The following is a 25344-nucleotide window of genomic DNA, read 5'->3' on the forward strand; positions in this document are numbered from 1 at the left end:
CCTGTGCCCAGTTCTCCCTTCCCTCGTGCTTGCAGCCTGGGCTCCAGGGATTCCTCCTGGGTCCCGTGGATTTCGCGTGCGGCGGCCGGGATGCTAAAGAGCGGCAGCCCATTACAGAGGAGCCTCTTGGGCGGCGAGCTGTGGGAGCTCCTCCTTTTCCCCCTGGGACTCCTGGGTTTTCTCTTTCCCTTGGACGCCACACATGGCGCAAATGCATCCTGGTACAGTCAGTGCTACTCTGGTGGAGTGGTGAGTCTGTGAGTGTGGGGTGCTTTGTTTGCTGGCGACCTGGTGGTGCTATCAGTATGGTGGGGTGTCTTTTGCAGTGCTAGACACTTTTTGTGGGGTTCCCCTTCTTTATTAGAGTCTCTGGAGCATGTTTCCCCACCTGACCCATCTCAGAGGCTACATGTCCTTCAGGGTCCCCAGCCATCCATTGATGCACTGACAGCAATCCTGGAGCCCTTTGTGTGGGGGGTGGCTTTTGGGTGGCGCGCTAGAAAAAAGCGCCCCTGCCTCCTCTGTCTCATCAGATCCTGAATCTTACTCGGCTGCCGCAGACGGGGCCAACTCTGTGGGGTCTTTGGCCACGTTCCCTGAATTATCGGCTAGTGAGGATGATTCCTCCACACCTGCAGCTGCGCACAAGAAGGCGCTGGGGGATGCACTGATTGTATCTGTGCGTGAAACTTAAAAAATGGAGGATGCAGTTGAGGTGTCTGTCCCCTTTGCCACTCACAAGCCGCCTTGCGTGGCAAAAGTGTGTCCTTATGTGTCCTTATCTCTCCTATTTCGACAGATTTGTCCCTAGAGTGGGGGCCTCCAAAATGTCCCTTTGTGGTTCCTAAACACTTTTCGGTATGGTACTCCTTTGGGGAGTCTCTTCTTTAAAAAGCAGACTGTTCCACCGGTGGTGGTCCCCCCCCGGTTTACAGGTAAATAAGGCAACCATGATTCCGGTTGAGGAATCGCCGGCCTTTAAAGATCGGGCTGACAAAAAAGCAGAGGCTGTGGCCCGCAATATGTTCACTGTTGCTGGTTCAGTGCTTAGGCCGGTCTTCACCATTGCTTGGTGTCACAAACTTTGACCGAGTGGGCTAAACTTTTGCGCCGTGACCTGGAGGGTGAGCAGCTTCCCCCCTGCCTTTGCTGAACTGGCGGACCAGTTGGTCCAAGGGATGCAATTTATCTGTGATGCCTCTTTGGATTCGGCTCCCCTGATCTCTAGGCTGTCTGTTTCGGCAGTGGTACTTAGGCGTGTATTCTATCTTAAAGTGTTTGTTACCCTAAAAAAAAAAAAAATGGATCTTATTCCTTTAACGCATGTTATACAACACAGTGCTTGTGCTGTGTAATTTGACAACCCGTAACACCTAAAATGTTAGAGGGCCAAATTGACTGCTGAGACCTGACACCGTGGTCAGTTTACGTGCCTCCGTCATCCGCAGTTCTCCTGTTCTCCTCCCGGTTTTCCTCCCCCCCCCCCCCCCCCCCTCCCTGCCTGTCTGCCCTGTCATGCCCCCCCCCCGCTGAAAAACTGTTACTGTGTTAAATAATAATCTTTGTTTCCTAAGCCTGTGTGCCTCTGTCTGTGTTTTATAGAAAAAATGCTGTGAATACCAGATTCCAGTGTGCTGCTCGGCGATCACGTGACTGGCCGGCTCTCTCTCTCCTCCTGAGTGACGTCAGCAGGGCAATCTCGGCCCCGCCCCCAGCATCTGACAGATGGGGAGAGGAGAGAGCCGGCTGGTCACATGATCGCCGAGCAGCACACTGAAATCAGGTATTCACAGCATTTTTTATTAAACACATAGAGGTACACAGGCTTCGGAAACAGGCGATCGCCTGTTTGGGGCTACTCTGGATGACATCATTAAGAGTCTCACGGGGGGGAAGAGTACCTTTCTTCCACAGGCTTGAAAGGGTAAGGAACCTTGTCACAGATGTGGCCCGTCTTTCTCGGTTTACAAGAAGTTTTTTCGTCCCTCAGGATTCACTGGGAAGGGTTCAAAACCTTTCAAGTTGTCCCCGAGGATCCAAGCGGCCCTGGTTCGGCAGGTAGAGTGTGACGTCGGACAAGGTTCCTTCAGCATGAAGATGCGCACTCACCCATGCCTGGGATGGGGGATGTCTTCGCTCATTTCCAGGCCCGTGGTAAAGGACAAATGGGTCCACGAAGTGATACTGTCTGGCTACAAGATCGAGTTTTCGTTCTTACCCTCCGAAAAAGGATCTTCAGGGTGTGATCCTGGCCTCGGAACGTTTTCAGGGTTTTTATTCAAACCTGTTCACAGTCCCAAAGAAAGAGGGCAGGGTACGTCCAATTCTGGACCTCAAGGCCCTGAACTGAATAGAGTCAGAAGGGAGTCCATTCGCTCGGTGGTGCCATCCCTACATTAGAGGGATTTTTTTTGCCTCTATTGACATCAAGGATGCTTACCTGCACATTCCAATATGCGCCTGACCCCAGCGCATCCTCAGTTTTGCTGTAGGAGAAGAGCATTTTTAGTTTGTGGCTTTACCCTTTGGTCTTGCCTCTGTTCCTCGGGTCTTCACAAAAGTGTTGGCCCCGATTTTGGCATTGCTATGTCAGCGGGGGATTGCAGTACTGGGCTATGTGGACGACCTCTTGCAGGCGTAGTCCTCTCCTACCCTGATGGGATGACCTAGAGATCACTATACAGACCCTAAGGGAATTTGGTTGGCTTCTAAATTACCAGAAGTCTGCTCTGATTCCATCCATAAATTGGATTATTTGGGTCTGACTCTGGATTCAGCTCTAGCCAGTGTGTTCCTTCCACTGGACAAACTCCTGATGTTATCTACCTTTTTGAGGCAGTTCCAATTGCACAGTTCTATACTAGGTCCCTTCAAAGGGAGATCCTGGTAAAATGGGACAAGTGTCCGAAGTCTCTGGACGATCAGATCCGGCTAAACAGGGCAACCAAGGGGTCTCTGGTCTGGTGGCTTCGCTCTACGACTTTTCTCTTTCTCCCCTTGTAATGAATAGTGGTCACCAGGGATGCCAGTCTGTCTTGGTGGAGAGGCGTCCTTGGTCTGAGCTTTGCTCAGGGTGTTTGGACACTGGAAGAGTCCAGACTGCTGATCAATGTCTTGAAGCTCCGGGTGATCGGGCTGTGCCTCGATCACTGGACGGATTGACTCTGGGGGCTTTCGGTGAGGAATCAGTCCGACAATGCCACGGAAGAACAAAGTTTGTATTGGCAGCCCGGTAAGTATGCGGCATTCTCCCATGGGCAGAACACTTTGTTCCGGTCCTCTCCGCCGTACACATTCCAGGAATGTAAAACCCGCAGGCGGACCATCTCAGCCGACAGGCGTTGGGACCAAGGAGAGTGGTCCCTTCTTTCAGACAGGTTTCATCAGTTATGCCTCCAGTGGGGCACCCCCCGAGGTTGATCTGTTGGCGTCCCGGCTCAACAAAGGTACCAAGGTTTGTGGCAAGGTCACAGGATCCTCTGGCGGACGCCACAGAAGATCTGGTTGCCTGGTGGGGCCAGTATCGTCTGGCCTACGCCTTCCCTCCTCTCAAGCTTCTGTCGCGGCTCTTGTGCAGAATCGGGGCCAAGGGAATTCCGGTCATTCTAGTGGCCCTGGACTGGCCTCGCCCATCTTGGTACACCGACCTGGTGCGGCTGGTCGCCTACGTCCCTTGGAGACTGCCTATCAGTGAAGATCTCTTGTCCCAAGGGCCAATCTTGCATCCTGCTTTAGTCACTGGTCCAACTCATTTCGTGGAGGGGGTTTATGGTGTGGGGTTGTTTTTCAGGGGTTGGGCTTGGCCCCTTGGTTCCAGTGAAGGGAACTCTTAAGGCGTCAGCATACCAAGACATTTTGGACAATTTCATGCTCCCGACTTTGTGGGAACAGTTTGGGGATGGCTCCTTCCTGTTCCAACATGACTCTGCACCAGTGCACAAAGCAAGGTCCATAAAGACATGGATGAGCGAGTTTGGGGTGGAGGAACTTGACTGACCTGCACAGAGTCCTGAACTCAACCAGATAGAACACCTTTGGGATGAATTAGTGTGGAGATTGTGACCAAGGCATTCTCATCCAAAGTCAGTGCCTGACCTCACAAATGTTCTTCTGGGAGACTGGTCAAACATTCCCATAGACACACTCCTAAACCTTGTGGACAGCCTTCCCAGAAGAGTTGAAGCTGTTATAGCTACAAAGGGTGGGCCAACTCAATATTGAGCCCTACGGACTAAGACTGGGAGGCCATTAAAATTTGTGTGTGTGTGTGTAAAGGCAGCCCCCCCCCCCCCCCCCCAACATTTGATGGGGTAAATGGGAACTACATTTTCTGTGATTAATTGGGAACATGATGACATGTTTGTAGGGAGAGCTCAAGAGTGTAGCAGAGCACAGCTAGAAGTCAGTGGCTGGTCACCACTGAATGCTGTGGGGATTTTACTTGCCCACAGAAGAAAGCGTGATATACTCATGCCTTCAGTAAACTACAAGGAGGAAACTTGATCGGAAGGCATTTCTCCATAGGGAGAAAAGAGTAGCACTCAGCTGCACAGCCTGAAAGACTGGGATAAGGGACCTGCTTGATGGAGAAGAAATTCTGAAAAACAATTAATGTAAAATTTAAGCAGAGATTGAACTTTGCAGAAGAAATGCAACTACCTAGCCAATATTAAATTCCTCCTGGCGGGATTTCAGCTTTAGGTTTTAAATTTGCCTGATTTATATTATATCCAAGTACTCTGCCACCATCTTGAATGTTTATATGAGTTTTTTTGACATTTTACATTTTTCTTTTTAGTTTGGTGAAGACACGTCATCTGCATATATGACATCTGTGAATATAGACCAGCCAGCAAATCAGACTGTGTTCCTGCAGCGCCCTCCAGTGCCACGTTCTGTCTTAAGGGTCTGGGAAAAAGATGCTTCCATGTTTGATGTAAGTAAAAATAGATCCCCCCCCCTTTTTTTTTTTTTTCTGCATAGTATACGGTGCCCCATACTTCCAAACTCATTTAAAATTAGAGGTGTGCACCAAATAGAAATTTTGGTGCCGAAAACAAAAATGCAGGATGCACTTGGCCTAAAACTGAAAGTGACAGTTTTAAATAAATATTTTATATAGAATTGTATTCTAATCAACTTTTTGTTTAATATCATGAATTTAATTGAATTTGTCGGCCTTTATCGGCACCTTTTTACCGCAAGAAGAGCTGAAGAAAAATGTATCCCTTTAAATTCTATGTATGTCTTATACATAATTGCGCTCCTTTTTGTGGTGTTAAAAATTTTGCTTGCTGCATTTTTGGTCGGTTAAATAAAAAAAAAAAAAAAACTGCATCAAAAACACACCTCCCTGATGAAGTGCATTAAAAATGCTGCAAGAACTCTTAATACCGCACCCATGTTACGTTTTTAATGCAGTTTGAGTCGTGTGACCCTTAAAAAACACACCATGAGCACAGTAAAATCACGAAAAAATTGCAGCAGACTCAAGTGCATTTTCAACGCCATTTTTGGCACTTTTTCTTCTGTTAGCAAAATACCACTTCAGCCGCTGAAATTTCAGTGCATCTCTATTTAACCACTTTAGGACCGGAGGATTTTCCTGCTTTACGTCCAGGCCACTTTTTTCAACTTGGCACTGTGCGAATTTAACTGAAAATTGCGCAGTCGTGCAACGCTGTACCCAAACGGAATTTACGTCCTTTTTTCCCACAAACAGAGCTTTCTTTTGGTGGTATTTGATCACCTCTGCGCTTTTCATTTTTTGTGATATTAATAAAAAAAGCGACGATTTTGAAAAAATAACTATTTTTCTACTTTGACAGTTAAAAAATATCCAATATATTCAATTTTTGTCATATATTTAGGTCAAAATGTATTTAGCTACATGTCTTTGACAAAAAAATTCTCAATGAGCGTATTTTTAACCGCTTTAAGACCGGAAGATTTTACCCCATTCCTGACCAGGCTATATTTTGCGATTTGGCACTGCGTTACTTTAACGGACAATTGCGCTGTCGTGCGACGCTGTCCCCCCACAAATAGAGCTTTCTTTTGGTGGTATTTGATCGCCTGTGCGATTTTTACTTTTTGCGCTATAAACAAAAAAGAGCAACAATTTGGAAAAATAACATTTTTCACATTTTTTTTTTATATGAAATTCCCCAAAAAAATTTAAAATTTAAAATTCAAAATTTAACATTTTAGGACAATTTGTTTTCTGCTACATATGTTTGGTAAAAAAAATAGCAACAAGCGTATTTTGATTGGTTTGCGCAAAAGTTATCGCAGCTACTAACTACAGGAAAGATTTATGTAATTTTCATTGTTTGTTTTTTTTTTTTTTCAACGAGTAATGGCGGCGATCTGCGATTTTTGCTGAACTTCGACATTGCGGCGGACAGATTGGATCCTTAACTGACATTTTTGACACTTTTGGGGGGACCAGTGACATTACTGCAGTAATCAGTGCTATAAATATGCACTGTTACTGTAATAATGACACTGGCAGGGAAGGGGTTAACTATTGGTGATCAAGGGGTTAAATGTATGCCTGGTGCTTACTGACGTGTGTGGGGGGAGGGGACTGTGTGACACAGGGACAGATCGCAGGTTCAGCTATGCTGAATCCTGCAATCTGTCCCTGCCTGTCACATAGAAGATCCGCCCGCTTTGTTTACACGAGCGGGCGGATTTCCTCACTCGATCCCCGACGATCGGGGAAGAGCGGCGGTGATCACCGCCTCTCCTCCCCTGGCCCGACTCCCGCTGTGTCTGAATACAGCGGGAGCGAGCCTCCCACAAGGTGAGGAGTCCAGCGACGTAGGTCTACGTCGCTGGACGGAATCGAGCCACTTTGCCGCAGTACGCTCCATGTGAGCGGTCGGCAAGTGGTTAAAATTGAATTTGATTGGGGAAAGGAGTAAAAAAATAAATGCATGGTCTGCAAAACATTGCAGAGAATACCAGTCCTATATGAATAAATGATCTGTTTGCAGATTTTGATTTAATAAGATCAGTGCCAAACCACAAACAAATGACCCCTGCCCCCACCTATAACTGGCCTACATAGCAAAGAGCACATGGAAGGGCAACGCATGTGAGAAAAAAAACGAAAAAATTTCCAGCTCAATTCACCAAACAGTTTGCTGACCAACCAAATGAACCTGTCTAGCAGTATGCATTAAAAACAGGGTTTTAGTTGGCACACATTTGCAAACGCATGTGTAAGCTGCAAGGCCACTTCACGGCACCCTGTATTACCTGCAGTCCTAACTCCTGTAAATTTATGAGAGTCTCCACAGTAGAAGAACTCTAATGGATAGATAGGGGGCAGGTGAGCCTGGAGGTAGCCCAACCCTCCTAAGATCAGTGCTGCTGAACTTGTGTCTGAAATAAAATGCAATTTATTAAAACGATAAATAACATTTTCTAATCCTATATAGTTTAAATTACGTCATGTTCGTTTATAGATATTCCATCAAAGCGTCTGATCAGCATGTTTTCTTTTATATTGAAAGTGCCACTCTGGTCTCCCATTAAAAATGGCCCTGATCATAAGTTTCCATCCCCTGGAATGTTTGGCCTTGGTATAGACACGCAAGGTGCACAAAATGGCAATTAAAGTGGTTGTTAACCAACACTGCTAAGTTTATATAATCCTCTTCATTTCCTAATGATAGGCACTCCTGTCACCGTGTTTTATAAAAAAAAATGCTGGCTTTACCTGATTTCAGAGCCCCGATCGGCCCTCAGGTGACCCGCTGCCTCTCTGCTCTCCCTGCCTGACAGCTGCAGTGGGCAGGGCCGAGATTCCCGAGGAGGAAAAAGCCGGCCGGTCACGTGACGGCAGAGAGGTGCTCTGTAAACGGGTAAAGCCAGTATTTTTTATTATAAAACACAGCGCCAGGAGCAGCCATCATTAGGAAAAAAAGAGGATTATATAAGATATTAAAAGGTGTTTCAGAAGCAGGAGGGGAGAGGGGTGAGCACCGGACACAGGAGCAGAAAGCAGGGAGGAGGACAAGAGGGAGGCAGAGGAGGAAAGGAGAGCTGGGGCTGACGGGAGGCACGTACACTGACCACGGTGTCGGGGCTCAGCAGCCATGATACACCATGGTCAGTTTACGGGGAGGACAGAAACTGTCAGGATCAGCCAGGTATTTCCGGTGATACAGGGGGCCAAATTACACAGCACAAGCACTATGCTGTATAACATGCTTTAAAGGAACGGGATCTTTTTCTTGGGGGTAACAAATGCTTTAGATTTGAATTTCCCACCTTGGTGACTTCTTAGATTGCCATTGACTATAAAAAAATAGTCAATGAGTTTGTTTGCTCCCACATGGATGCACTGAGCAGGCTACATACTAAGCCATGGGGAGCAGAGAACTGTCAAAAGACCTGCACAACAAGGTAATAGAACTTTATAAAGATGAAAAAGGATATAAAAAAAAATATATCCAAAGCTTTGAATATGCCAGTCAGTACGGTTCAATCACTTATTAAGAAGTGGAAAATTTGGGGATCTCTTGATACCAAGCCAATGGTCGGGTAGACCAAGAAAGATCGCAGCCACAACTGGAAGAAGAATTATTGGGCATACATAGAAAAACCCACAGGTAACCTCAGGAGACATACAGGCTGCTCTGGAAAAAGACGGTGTGGTTGTTTCAAGGTGCACAATATGACGATACTTGAACAAAAATTATCTGCTTGGTCAAGTTGCTAGAAAGAAGCCTTTACTGCACCAATGCCACAAAAAAGTAAAATTACAATATGCCCGACAACACCTTGACACGCCTTACACCTTCTGGCACACTGTAATCGGAAGTGACGGGACCGAAAAAGTTTTATGGTCACAACCATAAGCACTATGTTTGGAGAGGGGTGAACAAGACCTATAGCGACAAGAATACCATCCCTACTGTGAAGCATTGTGGTGGATCACTGATGTTTTTTTGGGGGGGGGGGGTGAGCTCTAAAGTCACAGGGAATCTTGTGGAAATGAATGGCAAGATGAATGCAGCATCTTATCCAAAAATACTGACAGACATTTTGCATTCTTCTGCATGAAATCTGCGCATGGGACGCTCTTGTACTTTCCAGCACAAGGATGACCCTAAGCACAAGGCCAAGTTGACCCACCTGTGGTTACAGCAGAAAAAGGTGAAGGTTCTGGAGTGGTTATCGCAGTCTCCTGGCCTGAGGATCATCAAGCCACTCTGGGGAGTTGTTTGCAAGATGACCAAAGACTTTGCAGGACCTGGAGGCATTTTGCCAAGACGAATGAACAGCTCTACCACCTGCAAAAATCTGGGGCCTCATAGGCACTTATTACAAAAGACTGGATGTTGTTGTTGATGCTAAAGGGGGCAATGCACAATGTTAAGAACAAATGGGATGCAGACTTTTGAACAGGGAGCATTTCATTGGTTTATTTGTTGCCATGTTTTGTTTTATGATTGTGCATTCTGTTATCACCTACAGTTACAGAATATCAATCCCATAAGAAATGAAGGAAATGTGTTTTGTCTGCTCACTCGTGTTTTCTTTAAAAACGGTACAAACTGTATTACCAATTGGGGAGGCAAACTTTTGAGCACAACTGTAATTGTAAAGGCAGCTGCACTTAAATGTTCATTCTTTCCTCAGCAAAGTGTCACAAATACCTGTTAAAGCTGAAATCCACCCAAAAAGGGGAAATTGTGCTTGTTTGCATCCCCCCCCCCCCCCAACCGGCACATTTCACACTTTATAAGGGGAACGGGTACCTGGTTTTGACGGGTATCGGCTCCCACTTAAGGCTTAGATTGGCGCGGCGATCTGAGCTGGAAGTTCGGCCACTCATCCCTACGCTGCAGTCTTCTGGGACACATCACAGGTCCCAGAAGACTATGGGACCAGTCACAAGGCACAGTGTGGCAGTAAACTGGATGTGAGAAAAAATCCACGCTTAGGATAATTTAGTTGTTGATCCTGGCTGCAGCCCACCTGTACACTATATTCCTAAAAATATAGTAAAACTGAAAAGTGCAAAAAAAGGTTGATGGCGCTGCCAGTGTAAACCTGCTGATCCGTGTACTTTATAATGATGCTAAAATAAATATGGAATTGATTAATGCTACATAAATAAATGTTGAATACAGAATTAATAAAGTGTCATGTGCTTAATACTGGTGAAAAAATCTGTGATAAGTGCAAAAAATAGGTGATGCGACTCTGTAAAAAATACACACAATCTTGCTAGTGCCAAATCCAAATATAAATAAATTAATTCCTAAGTGAGTAAACCATAAAATGGGTGAAGTAAAATCTAAAAGGATTGATAAAACTCTGGTGAATAGACCTAAAATCATACATTAATACATATGTGAAACTGTGCAATCCTTTAAAAAGTGCAAACTCTGCAATAAAAAGCATCAAAGGTTGACATAAATTATAAAAACGCAGGTATATATATATAAGTCACTGGAAGATATAACATCAGACTTCCAGGTACTGGTTGGTCCGTAATGGCTATAATCCTAGAGGAAAGGTGAGTCCCACTATGATAAAACACTCCCTAATTTAGGGGTTCAAAAAGTGACTGGTGCAGGTGCTCTGGCAGAAATTATGGTGGTGCTCGAGTGCCGGTGACCATTCAGTGCTCCCCGCACCCCTTGGACCACACTCACCAGATTTGATCACCCCTGCAGGGGTATCAAGCCTTGGATAGATAATCCTGGGGGTCCCCTTGTTATTGTGTCGCTAGTGAGGTCCGATATCCTGCCCGAGTCCTCCGTATCAGGGTCCTTGAAATTAGGGTCCACGGGTATATATGTTGGGGAAGAAGGCTTCACATAGAGTAGTACCGTTTTTTTTAAAAGGCTTTATTAAATCAAAAATGGGTACTTACAAACGTAAGGAATGAATAGGCAGGTAAAAACAATGATGGTTGTGCACTTCCGGGACGCCGTGCGGGCCACGGTCCGGATATGCGTTCCACTTGGGCGGATGTGGCGTGATGACGCTCTACGTACGTTTCATCGATTGACGTCTTCAGGAGTGGCGTCATCACGCCATCTCCGCCTCTTATAGCAACACGGTAAACGGGACTTACTGAGCGCTCCAATCACAACAGGTGTTTGAGAACATCCAATAAGAAAGGAGTATGTCGCAAGCTGTTGCCGGGTAGAATTTATGTGCTTTTCAACTACATACGGCTGCTTGACTTAACTTCCGGGAGCTGGCATATCGTAACTTAGTGTTTAAGAAAGAGATATGCCGCATTGTGTGCCTATTATGAGGCAAAGAAAAACAAAATAAAAACTATATATATATAAGAAAAGGGCAAGGATATCTCCCTTGCTTATAATCAGTGCAATATAATGCTTTAGGTTGGGTAAATTTAGATCAAGTCCTAGTTACCATATTGTTAACAAGCAAAAAATGGCTCCTTATTACACATAATGCCCTAAAATATGTACAACTTAATGTGCTATACTACAAATAATAATTGGTTAGCCTAAACGGTACGATACATATTAAGGCAGAGGAGGAAAATATCATATCCAATAAAAAGGTCTGATTTGTGAATACTAAAATTAAAAATTAAGCATAATGTGTATATTTAATATATGTTGTTTTAAAATTCATATGCCATTATTAAAATATACTATATTAAAAATATTATTATTATGTATCCAAAAATTGCACCTATATTCCGGTGTGAGCCGTAATAAACCATACAGTACTGCTTAAGGCTGTCCATACTGATGGTTGAGAAGTAAATATAAGCGGGCTCGTTTTCCTTACATGAGGAACTATAAATACGAGATTAAAACGAGATAAAAAAAAATGGGCTAATGTATTAGCAGTAATTGTATAAATAGGGAGTGGTTATCCATATAGGATTATAGGGAAGCTAGCAATATTGTATATCTGATAAATTAATAACCGGTTCCTGATTATCAAGAATACAGTAGCACATAGACGATGGTTAAGGGTGTCAAACTACCCTTTAGAATAAATGTCTATGTGGGGGAATAGATAAGAAGAGGATGATATGAAAGGTAATTAGGGAAGGTACCAACCTATTGAGTGAAATCTCTCCAAGGGAATATGAATAAAAGAGGTGGTGGTAGGGATGAACTATCCTGATGGAAAAAAACTCCAGTGGACATATAGGAAGGGAATTGCTAAGTGTGTCTGAAATACTGAGAGAATATAATCCTCCCAGATGTGTAATGCCAAATAGACACACATTTGTACCAAAGAAAGGCCAGATAGCCAATTTTTTAAAAAATAAATATACTGAATTTTAAAAATTTGAAATGAAACAATTTAAATCTATATCGAGGTTAAGTCCCTTGGGTTGAAGTGTTTCAAGTAAATATATCCACTTGGTCTCATTCTGAGAGATTTTCCTCTTTTTTTGCTTTCACCTCTCCAGTGTCCCTGAATCGAATCTATACCCTAGCCCTTTTGGGTTTTTATTGTGGACTTCTAGGTAATGTCTGGAGAGGCTGTGTTTCGGAAAGCCGTTTTTAATATTGGTTATATGCTCCCTTATCCTGACGTGAAGAGGTCTGGTAGTGCGTCCTACGTACTGTAAATTGCAGGTGCATTCCACAATATACGTAACATGGGTGCTGATGCACGTTATGAGATTATTGATTTTGTGTCTCTTGTGGTTCACCTTTGATTTGAAGTCTAGCATTTTCCTCGGTTGAGTGGGATTGTTCCTACAGGCCAGACATTTTTTACATCTGATAAACCCCTTCATGTCAGGGAAGATTTTAACATTTTTTGGGGGATCTATCACATTTTTGACCAAACGATTTCTCAGCGTGGGTGCCCTACGATAAATGAATTTGGGCCTTTCTGGGAGAACTTTGGCCAGTGTTTTATCACTCTTCAACACCGGCCAGTATCTCCTAAAAATCCTTTCTACCTCTTTGTATTGTCGGTGGTAGCCTGAAATAAAGGCACATTCGAATTGACCCTTATTCTCCCTTGTTTTAGTTTCCAACAGGATTTCCCTGTTCATATTCCTGACTTCTTCCCTAGTTTTTTCCAAAACGTCTTTTTGGTACCCTTTCTCTTCAAATCTCTGCATTAAAATAGATGTTTGTTCATCAAAATCTTCCAATTTTCCGCAGTTCCTCCTCATCCTCATAAATTGCCCTTTGGGGATATTGTTCTTCCATTTCGGATGGTGACAACTTGTTTTCGGAATATATCCATTCTTGTCTGTGGTCTTAAAAAATGTTCGTGTTTGCAGGTGGCCCCCTTCTTTAAAAATTTGTAGGTCTAGGTAATCGATTTTCTCCAAATTCCAATGTCCAGTAAAGGTCAGTCCATATGGGTTGGAATTGATTTCTTCCAAAAATTCTTGTAAAGACTCTCTTGACCCCTCCCAAATCATAATAATGTCGTCTATGTAGCGTTTGTAGAATTTAATTTCCGGTAAATTTTGGTTGTAAATATGCTGCTCTTCCCACATGTTCATAAAAACATTTGCCACACTGGGGGCATATCTAGCCCCCATGGCAACTCCTTTAGTTTGTACATAGAAGGACCTCCCATACCAGAAATAATTACTCTCCATGGCCAGTTTCAGGCCTTCTAATATGTACTGTCTCTGAGATCTCTTCAAACTATTGTCTGCATAAAGTGCTTGTTTTATTGCACTGAGCCCATCCTTTTGCTTGATGCTGGTATACAATGAGTTAGCGTCTATTGTAACCAAGAATTGAGATTCATCAGTATTTAAGTTCCTAATTTCTTTAAGCAGTTGGGTGCTGTCCTTTTAAATAGGACTTTCCTTTGGATACTAGTGGTTGGAGAAATTTATCTAAATATTCCCCCAATCGGGAGAATAAGGAGTCTACACCACTCACTATGGGTCTCCCGGGGGGTTTCTCCAATCGCTTGTGGATTTTGGGAATGTGGTATATTTTTGCACTTATCACAGATTTTTTCACCAGTATGAAGCACATGACACTTTATTCATTCTGTATTCAACATTTATTTATGTAGCATTAATCAATTCCATATTTATTTTAGCATCATTATAAAGTACACGGATCAGCAGGTTTACACTGGCAGCACCATCAACCTTTTTTGCACTTTTCAGTAAACTGGATGTGAAGCTGCAAAATTCTTCCTTACTTGAAGTGCCGGCGCCTGCACCCAAAACCGATTGAAGAATCTGCTTGGTTGAGGACATCACTGGATTCCTGGACAGATGAGTGTCATATATATATATATATATATATATATATATATATATATATATATATATATATATATATATATATATATATATATATATATATAATATCTCATTTTGTTTCCAGGCTGGAGGTCTTGTTTAAGCTATGTTGTATGAGAAAACTAAAGCTGGCTATACAATGCATGCCTCCAGGAAGCTGAAAAAAACAGAGCAGATTCCTCCATCTACACATTTGAGGTGGATGGGGGAATCCTGTAGCTGCTGTCTTCTTACATTTTAAAATTGCCAATGATGTTCACCTCATGCAGCTTTCTGTGATAGGGTAACAACACAAATGCACTGATCCTGAATTCAAAATAGCGTTTTTACTCTTTAGGCTGTGCCTGCTTGCACTAAAGTAAGATAGAGGTTTTAAAGGGCTTGGCTACCGCTGATTCAGAAACCTGTGCTTTGTTAATCAGCTGAAAGACAACAACAAAAAAAGAAGGGCGCACCGACCTCTTGCATTATCACTAAAACAGGTTTTATTACAAAGACGACCTACATTATACTCTCAAACGAGTGATAATATAGATAAGATAGATAAGACAATGGAACTGATCGTCTCCAAGGTGACCAGGGAACCCCTGTATTGGATGACGTACTGGTGTCAGCGACTATATGGCTGGGCTGACACGTTTTGAGGGAGGACCCTCCTCCTCAGAGCCAAAAAAGGCTAACCCTAACCCTTACTGCCACAGTTGGTTCTGCCCACTACTTTCTGGATTGACTACATTGCCTCTGCTGCTGAAACTCTCACTGTGAGCTGCTGGTACGGGAAGTGTGAGATGAAATGAAGGATTTGGGCTGCTCTTGGAAGGTCAAGAGTGGTGTGTGTATGTGGTTTTTTTTTTTTTTGTTTTTTTTTTATTTATTTTATTTTTTTTATAAATTTATTAGGCTTTTAAATCACACAGTAAGGCCCCTTTCACACGGGCAGTGCACCCGACTGACTCTTTCTGCTTACTTTGCGGAGACGTACCTGTCAGATCCCTGCTCTCTTCTATGGGAGATCTATGAAAACTAACCGCCTGTCCATTTTCATCCTATCCTCCAGACGGATGGAAAATAGGGTTTCCCTCTGTCTAGATTTCACTGACCGGATCGGATAGCAGCGGGTGTTAGTGGAGATGTCTCCGCTGACATTCGCTGCTCCATAGGGCTTCATGGAGCATCCGATCAGGTCCGCCTGAAAAAGTGACAGGCGGACCGGATCGGAAAGCCCGTGTGAAAGGGGCCTAACTTGATTTGGTTGGGAACTGTTAATAATGAGCCCTTATGTACTTAAAGGGCCATAAAGCTCAGTGCCTTTTTAATAGATGGAAAATCTGGGGAAGTTGACAGTTCTAATGAGGAACATCTTGTTTTTTGTAGCAAGAAACCGATATCCTGTGGCCCAAAAGAGAAGACTGTATCAAGAGGTTCCCCACTGTTCCTCCACCTGAAGAGCTTCCAAAATATCATCTACCTCCTGTGCAGTCAGGTCTTAGGTGAGTCTGGTTTCATTGACGCGCTTTAGCACTGGTACATTACTGCTGTGTGGTTCCTGGCATGTTTGTTATCTAAAAAGACAATTGCACAAGATCATGCTGTGTCTAGTCATAGTAAAAATGATTCCAATGAATACAATTATGTGTTTATAAAAAATAAATGCACTTTGCATGCAGCTAGTTTTAAGAGAAAGTGAAGTTCCGCTTTAAGAAATGGTGACTAGGCAGGCTTTTTTTTGTAGAGGAGACCTCCACTGTTTCTTCGCAATAAACATTTGTGTCATCCGCTCCATATGTCCACATATCATCCCATTAGTTTGCGGATGATATGCGGACATAATGTAAGTCTATGGGCACTGCGGATGTCAGCGGATGACACCGCTGACATCTGATTTTCCTTCCTTTCTGTTTTTTGAACGGAGGAAAAATAGGGTTCTGTTCCGTTCCAAAAAATGGAACAGAACTGAAAGGAAGGAAATCGGATGTCAGCGGATGGTATTCCGCTGACATCCGCAATGCCATAGACTTACATTATGTCCGCAAATCATCCGCAAAAAAATAGGATGATTTGCGGACATACAGAGTGGCCGTGTGAAAGAGCCCTTAGTGACAATTTTGTCTGCTTTTTCCTTCCTCTAACAGCATGAGTCACTTCTGACAATTTTTCCTGACACCAAGAGAAAAATGGTGACAGGGGAGGGATCTCCAGCTGATTAACAGACTCGGCTCTGTTTGTGTTCTACATGGAGGGGGGTGTCCCTTCCCTCCAACCAGCTCTGCGCTCTCCTCGCTGAGCTCAGCAAAGTACCTTCAGCTCTCTGCCCCCTTTTTTCTGAACTCCCAGACAAGCTTTATAAATCAGCACTTTTAACAGATGTAGAAATGAGGGCTGCAGATACAGTGCATTCGGAAAGTATTTACAGAGCTTCACTTTTTCCACATGGTGTTATGTTACAGCTTTATTCCAAAATTGATTCAATTCTTTATTTTCCTCAACATTCTACTCCTAATACCCCATAATGACAAAGTGAAAGAAGTGTGAAATCTTTGCAAATTTGTTAAAAATCAAAAATGAAAAAAATCCCATATACATACGTATTCACAGCCTTTGCTCAATACTTTGGTGAAGCGCCTTTGGCACCAATTACAGCCTGAAGTCTTTTTGAGGATGATGCTACAAGCTTGGCACACCTATTTTTGGTCAGTTTCTCCCATTCTTCTTGGAGGACCTCTGAAGCTCCATCGGGTTGGATGGGGAGCATTGGTGCACAGCCATTTTCAGATCTCTCCAGAGATGTTCAATCGGGCTCAAGTCTGGGCTCTGGCTGGGACACTCAAGGACATTCATAGAGTTGTTCCGTAGCCACTCCTTTGTTATCTTGGCTGTGTGCTTAGGGGAGTTGTCCTGTTGGAAGATGAACCTTTACTCCAGTCTGAGGTCCAGAGTGCTCTGGAGCTGGTTTTCAAGGATGCCTCTGTATATTGCTGCATTCATCTTTTCCCTCGATCCTGACTGGTCTCTTAGTTTCTGCCACTGAAAAACATCCCCACAGCATGATGCTGCCACCACCATGCTTCACTGTAGGGATGGTATTGGCCAGGTGAAGAGCGGTGCCTGGTTTCCTCCAGACATGACGCTTGCTATACAGGCCAAAGTTCAATCTTTGTTTCATCAGAGCAGAGAATTTTGTTGCTCATGGTCTGAGAATACTTCAGACGCCTTTTTGTCAAACTTCTGGCGGGATGTCATGTGCCTTCTACTGAGGAGTGGCTTCCGTCTGGCCACTCTACCATACAGGCCAGATTGGTGGAGTGCTGCAGAGATGGTGGTTCTTCTGGAAGGTTCTCCTCTCTCCACAGAGAAATGCTGGAGCTCTGTCAGAGTGACCATCGAGTTCTTGCTCACCTCCCTGACTAAAGCCCTTCTCCCCCGATCGCTCAGTTTGGCCGGGCTGACCGCTCTAGGAAGAGTCCTGGTAGTTCCAAACTTCTTCCATTTACGGATAATGGAGGCCACTGGGCTCATTGGGATCTTCAATGCTGCAGAAATTATTCTGTACCCTTCCCCAGATCTGTGCCTCCATACAATCCTGTCTCTGAGGTCTACAGACAATTCCTTGGACTTCATGGCTTGGTTTGTGCTCTGACATGCACTGGTAACTGTGGGACCTTATATAGACCGGTGTGTGCCTTTCCAAATCATGTCCAATCAACTGAATTTACCACAGGTGGACTCCAATCAAGTTGTAGAAGTGTCTCATGGATGATCAGTGGAAATGGGATACACCTGAGCTCAATTTTGAGTGTCATGGCCAAGGCTGTGAATACTTATGTACAGTACATGGGATTTTTTTTTTTTTTTTTAAATGTGCAAAGATTTCAAACAAACTTCTTTCACATTGTCATTATGGGGTGGTATTTGTAGAATTTTGAGGAAAAATATTAATTTAATCAATTTTGGAATAAGGCTGTAACATAACACCATGTGGAAAAAGTGAAGCGCTGTAAATACTTTCTGAATGCCCTGTATCCGCAGCCCTCTCTTTTCTACATTTGTTAAAAGTGCTAATTTATTAAGCTTGTCTGAGAGTTCAGAAAAAAGGGGGCAGAGAGCTGAAGTTACTCTGCAGAGCTTTCTGGGTGCAATGTAGACGGATACAACTTATGTAGGAGGATTTGTTTCATCTGTGTATCATCAGTCACCTCACTGGGTATATGGAAGGGTTTACAACCACTTTAAGTTCCACAAATAGTGTAAAATACATTTTTTTGTTTCCTTTGTCCTTACCTTTTTTTTTTTCCCCTTGCACCCTGTGCAAACCAGTATGGCCACTGGCGCTTGCACAGTAGGGACTGCTAGTGCTGTCTGGCCCGCACATGCTCAGTAGTGACGTCTTTCTGAGATCTGTGCCCAGTTGGCACATATGCAGCAATTTGCTTAGATTTCAAATCTACTGGTCGGTTAAAATGCCAGATCTCTGCAAGACAGGCGCCATTACTGCTCATGCACTAGCCAGACAAGACCACAGCAGCAGCTCCTCCCACGTAAGCATTTGCCTGGCGTCTAACAATAGGTAACCTACAAAGAATGGTTTTGGGTAATTCGTCTTGTGGTTTCTTTAGCCATTCCAAACATAACCTATATGCTTCTATTATGTTTTCAGACCAATAGTTTAAAATCCGAGATAATTTTTGGGATGGTGTGTTTATGAAGCAGTTGTTCTTATACCAGCTCTAAAATTCTTGTGTTCTACCTCTTAGCGTCAGCCCGGCTGTATTAAAGCACATCGAGGCAGGAAGTGACCTGCACACACCAGACTGCACCTCTGTTGCAGATGTGCGTAAAAACGAGACGCTCCAGAGGCTGCTTGCGGAGCTGGAGGGAAGGCTGGATCTGCAGGAACTGAAGCCCGATAGGCATGCACAGCGGGTATGTTCACACACGATGACGTCACAGATGATATTTAAAGCGCAAAGCAAGAGCTGTAAAATTTCACACACCTTTTTCTTTTCATATCTAGGTGGTGGACAAACTCATCAATAACCTCAGTATTTCTGAAGAGGATCTGAGGAGCTCTTTATACCACTCTCTTAACCAGGTGGGCAAAATACCATTCTACAACTGCCTCCCACTTAAAGGTTACAAAATTAAAAAATAGATTTATACTTACCCACACTAGTATTGCATGGAGTGGCACCGAACCCCCTTTTTGGGGTCCCCCGCCTATGCTCTCGGCTCCTCCTTTTCCATGTCTGCCCCCTATTGTAAGCTGATCGTTATAGGGGCAGATGTGTGGGCTTGCTCCCAATCTGGACTGCATGTGTTTATAGACGCACACAGCGCCGCTTGGCCTTGGGCCTCTCTCTCCCTCCTTCACTGGATTTGATTGACAGCAACAGGAACCAATTGCTCCCGCTGTTATCAGTCTGCTCTGTGAGGCCAGGAAGAAAGAGCAGTGCTGCTGCAGACGGGCGCAGCAGTTGGTCGCTACAGGACTCGGGTATGTTTGAGAGGGGGAGCAGACAGTGAAATTATTTTTACCTTATTGCAGGTAATGCATTAGGGCCCTTTCACACATGCTGTCTATTTTTCATCCATCCGTTGACGGATGGGAAATGGACATCAATGCATCTCTATAGAAACCAGATGTAAATGGATGAACATTCATTTACATCAGTTTACATCCGCTTCTGTCGTTGTCATTTTTTTTTTTTAACTGATCAAAGCTTTTCGGACGAAAAAAGGATGTAAACTGACAAACAGTCAGTTTTTGCATTGGTAGTGGATGTAAAAAAAAAGGATGAATACTTCATCCAATTTGATGTGACTGAACTGATGAAATGAACGGGTCCGTATGTGTGAAAGGGGGCCTTAGGCCTTTCATCAGTGGTCGCCCGTTTTTTCGGACGTTTTCTTTTTTTTACATTGACTACCAATGCAAAAACAGATGGCCGTTTTTCAGTTTACGTCCGTTTCTCTATCGCTCATTGACAGACGTAGTCTTCTTGATTCTCAAGAGCTGGGTTATGTTGTCTCCGCAGGAGTAGGACTAGGCAGAATGACAAAACGTTCTGGCTCCACCCTAGGGGGCAGTCCCTGAGGGTATATCCTCCCTCTCTCTACTACAGGGAATCAGTTTTTTTCTGTCTAGTCAGGAGTAAGGACCTAAGTTCCTTGCTGGGATCTTTTGGTCCTGGCAAGACTTTTTTTTCTTTAAGAAAAATACATTTTTTAGGTAGTTTTCTCCAGTGTTTTTTTCCTGTGAGATCTTCAAGCAAAAATGCCGGACTGGGCGACACTTGTGGTCACCCCAGCCGGCCTACGAGCGCGTGCAGACCAGGCATTGCGCTTGGTCGGCCGCGACATATTCAAGTAAGTATGCGGGGCCGGGCGACGGGCTGGATGTGAGATCCAGTGGTCACCCCGGTTTCTGCCTAAAAGCGCGTGCAGACCAGTGCGCTGAGTCGGCCGCGACGGAGTCCCAGTAAAGGGACTGACTTTACGAGTTAAAAGCTCGCTTGGACGCCAGGACCAGAGAGTCGAGGCGTCCACAAACCCCCACCTCGGTGGAGAGGGTATTATGAAGAGAGGGTGCCTGTCCCCCTTTTTTTCCTCATTTATGAGGCAGTATATATTATGGGCCCCTCCATATATGGTCAGTATATATCTGACACTTACAAGTCCCCTTTGTAATACAGCATGTGTTTGTGGGAAGTGGACTTGGTTCAAGAGCTAACACTCTACCCAGCAGACTGTAACATTACAGCAAACATAGGAGGTATAATCCTACCTTATGTGCAGTGTATCTCTGTAGATCCATATGTCACCTCTCAGCAGAGTGCAGGTGGATGTGCTGGGAAGACGATATCGGCGGTCCGCCGCCATTTTGCCGTAGACCGAATGCATGTATGTCCTCGGGTCACGTCGGCCGCCATGTTTTTGGAGTCTTATGTCTCTTCTATGGGGGCGGCCATGTTTTGTGAGCCCAGCTTCCTCGTGGAGGGCTGGGAACGCCGGAAGGCGTACACAGGGGGCGGAGCCACGCCTTCTGCCCGGGAAAAGAGCAAACAGCTTCCTCCAGTCTGTGTAAGACAGACGCTGGCTGCAGTTTGTTGGAAACTGCACTGCATCGGTTGGTGAGCCTTGGGGGTCCCTCTCTCTCTCTCTGGGATCGAGAAGCAGGTACTCTGAGGGGCGCTATTGCGCTAGGGGGAGACACACAAAAAAAAAAAAAAAAAAAAGTTTTTTTGTTTATTGCTGGCAAAAGTGTCCTGTATTAACATGGACCCTGCCACTCATGTATCTCCTCCGGATCCCCTCGAGGGGTCTGCGGGATCCTCCAGCACCCCATTGACAATTGAATCTTTGTCAGCCATTATGGAAACTTTTGTGTCCCGGGTGGAAGTGGCTTGTCAGGGACAGGGCGCAAGAAAGCGACCCCCGCCTAACCCCTTATTATCTGAAACCTCGGATTCAGACTCTGAGCCTATTTCTGCAGTTGCAGGTACTTCATCTGGTATTGGTGTCTCGGGTCCTGTCTCTTCAGACAGTGAGGAGGATGTTTCGGCATCTGCCATAGCCCGAGAGGAAGCGTTGGTAAACGCACTCATTGTATCTGTTCAAGAGACTTTAAGGTTACAGGGTATTCCATCAGAAATAGCTGAAACTGAGATCCCTTTTGGGACTAAAAAGCGCATCAAAGTGGCAAAGGTTTTTCCATTGCCCAAATGTTTTGGCAATCCAATCGATGAAGAATGGCGTCTGCCAAAACGCACTTTTAATATTTCCAAACGCATTGACAGGCGTTATCCGTTTGAGGAAACCCTTATTAAGAAATGGACAGAACCACCTGTGGTGGATTCACCAATCGCTAGATTGAATAAAGCCACGGTTATTCCTTTAGAAGACGCTCCGTCTTTTAAAGATCCAGTGGATCGCAAGATAGAAGCTATGTCTCGCACCATGTTTTCCTTGATTGGATCAGCTTTCAGGCCAATAATTGCTATTGGTCTGGTTTCGCAGGCTGTAACTGAATGGACCAAGTGGTTACGCCGGGACTTAGAAGAAGTCCCTCAGGCGGTATCAGATTTGTTGGAACAAATGATACAGGGGTTACAGTTTGTATGTGATGCGGCGTTAGACGCCACTCCATTAATGGCGCGAGCATCTGTCTCAGCAGTGGTTCTCAGGCGTACACTGTGGCTAAAAGGTTGGATAGCCGACCAAGGTTCCAAAAAAGCATTGGCTAATATCCCCTTTTCAGGAGAACGTCTATTTGGAGCCAACTTAGATGAGATCATTAAGGATCTCACCGGTGGAAAAAGCACCTTTTTACCGCAAAATTTTAAAGGTAGAGGAACTCGTCAAAGACGAGGGCCTTCTTTTTTTGCTCACAAGAGGTTTTTTCGTCCAGCGTTCCTACAGGAGGCGTCAGGGGTCGTTGGTCGGGCAAGCAAAAGCCCGCCCCCTCCAGACCTGAAGATAAACCATCCAAAGTCTGAAGGTGCGCCCCCACCCATAACTGGGGTGGGGGGACGTCTTCGCCGGTTCCCGGATCCATGGCTTTCCAGAATCCCGGACAAATGGGTTTGCGAAGTCATAAAGTCAGGGTACAAGATCGAGTTTCGATCTCTCCCACCGGCGCGATTCTTCCCTTCCAATATCCGACTATCTCCGGATCGTCTAGAAGATCTGCGGAGAGCAGTCACAGATCTACTTCAACAAGGAGTGGTAGTCCACGTTCCTTGGACAGAACGGTTTCAAGGGTTTTATTCAAACCTGTTTACAATACCCAGGAAAGAGGGCAAAGTGCGTCCAATTCTGGACTTAAGAGCACTCAATTCTTTCGTCAACATAAGAAGATTCAGAATGGAGTCCATTCGCACGGTAGCAGCCTTCCTGCATCCAGGGGATGTCCTAGCGTCCATAGACATCAAGGACGCCTATCTTCACGTTCCCATTTTCGCAGGACATCAGCGTTTTCTACGCTTTTCCGTAGAGGAGAACCACTATCAGTTTGTGGCGTTACCTTTCGGTCTCGCCACGGCTCCGCGGGTCTTCACAAAGGTGTTGGCCCCAATGTTGGCACTTCTGCGCCAAAGAGGTATATCGATTCTAGGTTACCTAGACGATCTTCTGCTTCATGCAGAGTCTCCTCAGACCTTGCTACAAAACATAGAAATTACTATGATTTCTTTACAGGAATTCGGGTGGCTGGTGAACCAGCAAAAGTCTTTTCTGGTTCCCACCCAGAGGCTCGAATATCTGGGTCTAATTCTAGACACAGTCAGGACAAGAGTTTTTCTTCCGGTAGGGAAACTTCGAAAGATTCAATCAGCAGTCCAGTTGTTACTGTCCAACAGCTGGTCTTCCCTTCGGACTTGCATGAGGGTTCTGGGGTTGATGGTGGCTTCATTCGAAGCAGTCCCATTTGCCCAGTCCCATACCCGAATTCTTCAGCAAGAGATTCTCCTCAGATGGAATCGGAATCCGGAATCCCTGGACAATCAGATACGATTGAGCAAACAGACCAGAGAGTCTCTGGTTTGGTGGCTTCGGTCTCCAATGCTCAGCCAGGGAAAGTCATTTCTGCCAATATATTGGACGATAGTGACCACGGATGCCAGTCTATCCGGATGGGGAGGAATTCTCGGTCAATTATCTGCCCAGGGACTTTGGTCCCCGGAAGAATCCAGATTACCGATAAATGTATTGGAACTGAGAGCGATCAGACTTTGTCTGATTCACTGGACCGAGCAGCTCCAGGGCAGCCCGGTTCGGATCCAGTCGGACAATGCCACGGCCGTGGCTTATGTCAATCATCAGGGGGGCACCAAGAGTGTCCGAGCGGCCAAAGAAGTGGCTTGCATTCTTCGCTGGGCGGAACGATTTGTTCCAGCAATCTCTGCGGTGTTCATTCCGGGGGTGGAGAATTGGCAGGCAGATTATCTCAGCCGTCAGACCCTGGATCAGGGGGAATGGTCCCTCCATCCAGACGTTTTCCACCAGTTGTGCCTACGGTGGGGCACCCCGGATGTGGATCTGTTGGCATCACGATTCAACAGGAAAGTTCAGAGATTCGTGGCTCGCTCCCGCGATCCTCTAGCAGAAACCGCAGACGCACTGATCGCCCGGTGGGGGCAATACCAGCTAATATATGCCTTTCCTCCTCTCGCGTTACTGCCAAGACTTCTTCGCAGGGTAGAGGAGGAAGGAATCCCAGTAATCCTGGTAGCTCCGGACTGGCCTCGTCGAGCTTGGTACGCCGACATGGTCAGACTGGTGGCGGACGTCCCGTGGAGACTTCCTCTCAGAGAGGATCTACTGTCTCAGGGACCGATCTTCCATCCTGCTTTACGATCGCTGGCTTTAACGGCCTGGCTATTGAGACCCAGGTGCTGAAGGACAAAGGTTTGTCAGCTTCAGTTATTCCTACTCTAGTTGAAGCAAGGAAAGCGACTTCCAGAAAGATTTATCATCGCACATGGAAGTCCTACATTGCATGGTGTGAACTTTTGGGGTTCCGTCCTCGGTCTTATTCGATTAGTCGAATATTGGCTTTTCTGCAACAAGGGGTTGAGCAGAAACTGGCCTTGAGTACTATCAAGGGTCAGGTCTCAGCATTAGCCATCTTCTTTCAGAAGCCTTTGGCTACTCATTCCTTGGTGCGGAATTTCATCCAGGGGGTGCGACATCTGGCTCCGCCAGTGCACGCGCCGTTACCCCCCTGGGATCTTAATTTAGTGTTGTCGGTTCTTCAGAAACCTCCCTTTGAAGATATTAGGGAGATTCCTCTACCCACGTTGTCCCAGAAGGTGGCCTTCTTGGTGGCTATTACTTCTGCACGCAGGGTGTCAGAACTGGCCGCATTATCTTGTCGTTCACCATATCTGGTGGTTCATAGAGATAAGGTGGTTCTTCGTCCGAATCCATCCTTCCTACCAAAAGTAGTTTCAGAATTTCATCTGAATGAAGAAATTGTATTACCTTCCCTGTGTCCTAAGCCCAGTCATCCTCGGGAATTTGCTTTGCACTCCTTGGATGTGGTCCGGGCGATCAGGGTATACTTGAAAACGACAGACTCGTTTCGCAAG

At 45.1% G+C, this 25344-nt stretch overlaps 1 protein-coding gene across 1 annotated transcript in view; it reads left to right on the forward strand.

Moving 5' to 3' along the window:
* The window catches only part of TTC17 (tetratricopeptide repeat domain 17), a 156340-nt gene that overhangs the window by 44739 nt on the left and 86257 nt on the right, over window positions 1-25344 (forward strand). The window contains exons 11-14 of the mRNA XM_082270715.1: window positions 4799-4936; window positions 15635-15750; window positions 19012-19180; window positions 19272-19349. Of these exons, the coding sequence (XP_082126841.1) occupies window positions 4799-4936; window positions 15635-15750; window positions 19012-19180; window positions 19272-19349 (501 nt within the window). The remainder of the gene's footprint in view (window positions 1-4798; window positions 4937-15634; window positions 15751-19011; window positions 19181-19271; window positions 19350-25344) is intronic.

The sequence above is a fragment of the Pelophylax lessonae genome, assembly GCF_965119305.1.
Source record: "Pelophylax lessonae genome assembly, chromosome: 10".
Lineage (NCBI taxonomy): Eukaryota > Metazoa > Chordata > Amphibia > Anura > Ranidae > Pelophylax > Pelophylax lessonae.